Genomic DNA, 4,140 nt, shown 5'->3' with positions numbered 1-4,140 from the left:
GCAGGAGGACGCCCTGAGTGCAAACGGAGACAGATCACCTCTGAGGATCCTTAAGACTCTACAATTATTTCTTTGCAGAGATGCACCAATATTGCAGCATAATATTTGATCATGCGAATCTGATTCTCCCACTGGCTTCCCTTATAAAATCTAAGATGTGTCCCCAAACAGCCAGAAACTGTCCCCATAGACTGCAACGAGGGCACTGATGAGAAAAATCTTTGTCAAGCAACTGCCGTTTCTAGGAGAACTTGACCACGAGGCATGTGTTTGGCTTCCTCCGGGACCCCTTCCCCTCCCTGACAGGGGAGAGCTGGCCTTTTGCCCATTTTTCTGCGGCACCCATCCCCAGCTGGCTGCTTCCTCTCATCAGGAAGTCTGACTTCATTTCTCCACTGCAGTCACCACTCTCTCTCCCCACCTTGGGTTCCCCAGGGCCCATCTGACCCTAAATCCAGGTTTTAGCCCCCGCCACACTTCTGCCTCCTCACCAATTTCAAATGCACATATTCTTCATCTAAAAATAGAGCTGATGTTAACATTGGCTTATTAGTGCACATCTATTTTAGCTTCTAAGTCAGTCTAGAACACATGTCCCTGTCCCCACCTCTGGTGGTACCAGCCTCAAGCCACCATCGTGTCTCTTGGACTGACGCACAAGTCACCCTGATAACATCCCCCTGCCCTGCCAGTCTTTTTTTTTTTTTTTTAATTCTTTTTTTTTTTCCTTCTTTCCTCTTTTTTTCCTCTCTCTCCTCCTAATACACACTTTTTTTAGTAAGGGGAATACCATGATGTCGCTCTAGCCCGGCCCCTGTAGACGCGACCCCGGGGCCTGCTGTTAAAACCACTGTAGAAGCGAGAGCGGGAACTGTTGTAGTTGGTGGTCCGGGCGTGGTAGCGGGCTCGTGGAAAACCCCGGTCTGTTGTGCTGATGCCTGGTCTGTTGGTTCGTTTTGGGATCACCTTGATTTGCCTTCCTCTAAATAGGGACTCATCTAAGGCCAAGGAAGTCCTCACTGACTCTTTGAGAACTCTATATACGCAAACCCTTTGGGATGGCCACTAAATTTGTCACAGAGTATGGTAACACGGTTGACTGATCCACAGCCATGAAAGTGAGCTTCCAGCTCTTCTGCTGTTGCACCATAGTCCACATTGCCAACATAGATGGAACGGGCATCAGCCTCCATCTTCTCCTCAATGGACATGATCACTGGGCCAGCATTGCCTGGAGGTGGACTCATATTCATCTGCTTCTCTACCTCGTTCTGTAGCTCCTTTAGCTTCTCAGCTTCTTCCTCCATCTCCCTGACTCGAGCTTTGATAGCTTCCAGCTCCGGGTCCTCAATGGCGCCATCCCCCGGGTCACCCTCGACCAGTCCCGGCTCCTCCTCCTCCTCTTGGCTGCCGGGGGCTCCCGAACCAGGCCCAGGGCCTGGAGCTCCCGGGGGGGCGCGGGGCCGGGGCGGCTCCTCTTCGGGCCCGGGCTCCGGCTCGGGCTCCAGCAGCAGCTCCTCAGGCTCCAGGCCGTTCCCGTAGTCCCCTGCGCCCCCCGGGGCTCCCCACCGGCCCCGGGCACAAGATGGCGCCGCCGCCCGGGCCCGGAGCCCCGACCGCCCGCAGCCCCCGCCGCCGCCGCCGCCATCGCCGCTCGCCAGTCTTGTCTCTGCAGCACAAGTTGATGAATTTTTCTTCACATGCAAAGCTAGTGATGCCACTTCTCTCCATCACTCTTAGGACGAAATTCAAACCCGTTCAGTGGCTTCCCAGGCCCTGCAAGCCCTCTCCTCTCTGCCCAGTTCATCCCTCACCACTTGCCCGAGGATTGGGTGCTTCAAACCTCAACACTTCTTTTCTGTCTCTCAAATTCATCCTCTTCGCTCAGATGGTCCCCTTTCTCCTCTCCAGCTGTCCTCCCTGCACAGCCTGGCTCACTCTACCTCCTTCTTCCAGCCACAGCTCTGTTGCTACCTCCTCCAGGAAGCCTTCCATGACCTCTCAGCTCTAGTGTGAAAAATCTTTCTCTGTGCTCATCTAGCCTCACACAGTCCCATCCCAGGCTTTTCAGGTGGTGGTGTGACAGCCTTTCATTTATCTGTGCCCTCTGCTGCACCTGACTAGAAGCTTCATAAAAGGAGGACTGTGCCTGTTTTATTCACCATTTTACCTCCAACACCTAGCACAGTTGTTCATTGTGGTGTCCACTTGACTGGGCTAAGGGATGCCCAGATAGCTGGTAAAACAGTATTTCTGGGTGTGCCTGTGAGGGCGCTTCCAGAAGAGATCAGCATTTAAATCAATACACGGAGTAAAGAAGGTGCATCCTCAGCAACATTAGTGGGCGTCATAGATAGACGCCCTACCTGGTTGGTGCCCAGATAGAACCAAGAGGCAGAAGGAGCTCACTCCCTTTCCCTCTGCTTGAGCCGAGACGTCCATCTTCTCTTGTCCTCAGACATCAGCACTTCCAGTTCGGGCCTTCAGACTCCAGGGCTTATTATTAACTGATTGATGAACTAATTATTAACTGATTTATACCACAAACTTCCCCAGTTCTCTAGCTTACTGACAGTAGATCAATGGACTTCTGAGCCTCCATAACTGCCTGAGTCTCCTCTTTCATCTCCTCATAATAAGTCTCCTCTTTCATCTCCCTTCCTATATATGTATCCTATTGGTCTGGATAACCCAGGGCTCTCCAGGTTCTGGAGAACCCTGATTAATACAACAGTGCTCAGAGCATAATAGGTGCTCACCGAAAATCTGTTGAAAGAATGAGTGACCACTGGGCAGATTCAGTAAGATGATATGTCTAAGAGAGCTTGCTCTCATTTAAGTGCCACGCACAGCGTCCAGTACACCACGAGTGCTCAGCTCCATCTTCATTCCTCTCTTCGCTTCAGCCTTATAAAGTAGGGATTATAAAGTAGCCTTATAAAGTAGTGAAACCCTGCTTCACTGGAATGTTGTGAACATTAAATCAAATAAAGGATATGGCAAACTGTGGAGTGCTCTTGACATGTTAATGAGTATATTATGATAATGTGTGTTTGTCTTCTTAGCTCAGCTAGGCGGAAGTTTCTTTAGGATTGACAGTCTTAGGGCAGCGAGGATGCCTGGAGTACAGGCAGTGAGGGGCAGAGGAGGCCAAGAGGCCAAGTGGAGACTTGGAGGGAAGCAGAGCAGGGGGAAGTGGTGAGGGTGAGGATGGAGACAGTGGCCACATCAACAGAAGACGCTGCATTCGCCAGTAGTCACTCTGTGCCCCCCACCATGTTGTTCCTGGCATTGAGGATACAATGATAAACCCGACAGGTGGGGCCTGCCTTAAGGATTACATCGAGTGAGCGGAAGACACTGAGCGCCAGCCACCTGTATCCACTCACTCATTCTCACTGCAACCCCGCAGGGGAAGTGGTGTTAATTTTTTTTCCTTTTACAGAGGAGGAAATGGAAAAAGGGAGAGGCTAAGCAAAGTTCCAAAGGAAGGCCACACCGCTAATAAGTGGCGGAGCCAGAATTTGAACTCGGGCAGTCTTGCACCAAGATAAATGATAACATTTAGAACAATAAGAATGCTTACCAGCTGAGAAAAGCATCTTTGAACCATTTCCTAGCAGAGGCAAACAGAAGAGGAACCTGGGAGCCTGTTGGGCATGGGAAATGATAAATGCTGGAATAACCCAAAAGCATCTTTGAACCATTTCCTAGCAGAGGCAAACAGAAGAGGAATCTGGGAGCCTGTTGGGCATGGGAAATGATAAATGCTGGAATAACCCCCGCTCAGAGGAAGACGGTGATCCAAGCCCCCATGGAGCTGCAGCACTTCTGAGAGGGTGTTTGGTTTTGATGAGATGCCTGCGTATCTCACCCTAGAGAACAAACTGCCTAATAAGAATATGTGCTATGTCTCAAGACTCAAAACTTTCTGAAGGAGTGCAGTCATGTACTTAACAAAGGGGACACCTTCTAAAACATGTGTCATGAGGCAGTTTTGTCGTGTGGACATCATAGAGTGAACTTATACCTAGATGGTAGAACCTGTTACACACCTAGGCTGCATTGTACAACCTAGTGCTCCTGGAATACAAACTGAACAGCAGGTCACTGCACTGAATACTGTAGGCAACTGTGACA

General features: G+C 50.4%; 1 protein-coding gene across 1 annotated transcript; it reads right to left on the bottom strand.

Annotated features, from left to right (window-relative positions):
- Nucleotides 1-694: 694 nt before the first annotated feature.
- LOC117086632 (polyadenylate-binding protein 2-like) lies at nt 695-1,654 on the bottom strand. Its single transcript, XM_033216075.1, is given in 2 exon segments — nt 695-1,031; nt 1,034-1,654. Coding segments are annotated over 2 exon segments (531 nt in total). The 5' UTR covers nt 1,308-1,654; the 3' UTR covers nt 695-774.
- Between the last annotated feature and the right edge of the window lie 2,486 nt (nt 1,655-4,140).

This window comes from Trachypithecus francoisi, unplaced genomic scaffold (assembly GCF_009764315.1).
Source record: "Trachypithecus francoisi isolate TF-2019V2 unplaced genomic scaffold, Tfra_2.0 Lachesis_group10, whole genome shotgun sequence".
In the NCBI taxonomy this organism is placed as follows: domain Eukaryota; kingdom Metazoa; phylum Chordata; class Mammalia; order Primates; family Cercopithecidae; genus Trachypithecus; species Trachypithecus francoisi.
Note: the sequence above shows the minus strand (reverse complement) of the source record. Positions and strands in the feature narration are given on the sequence as shown.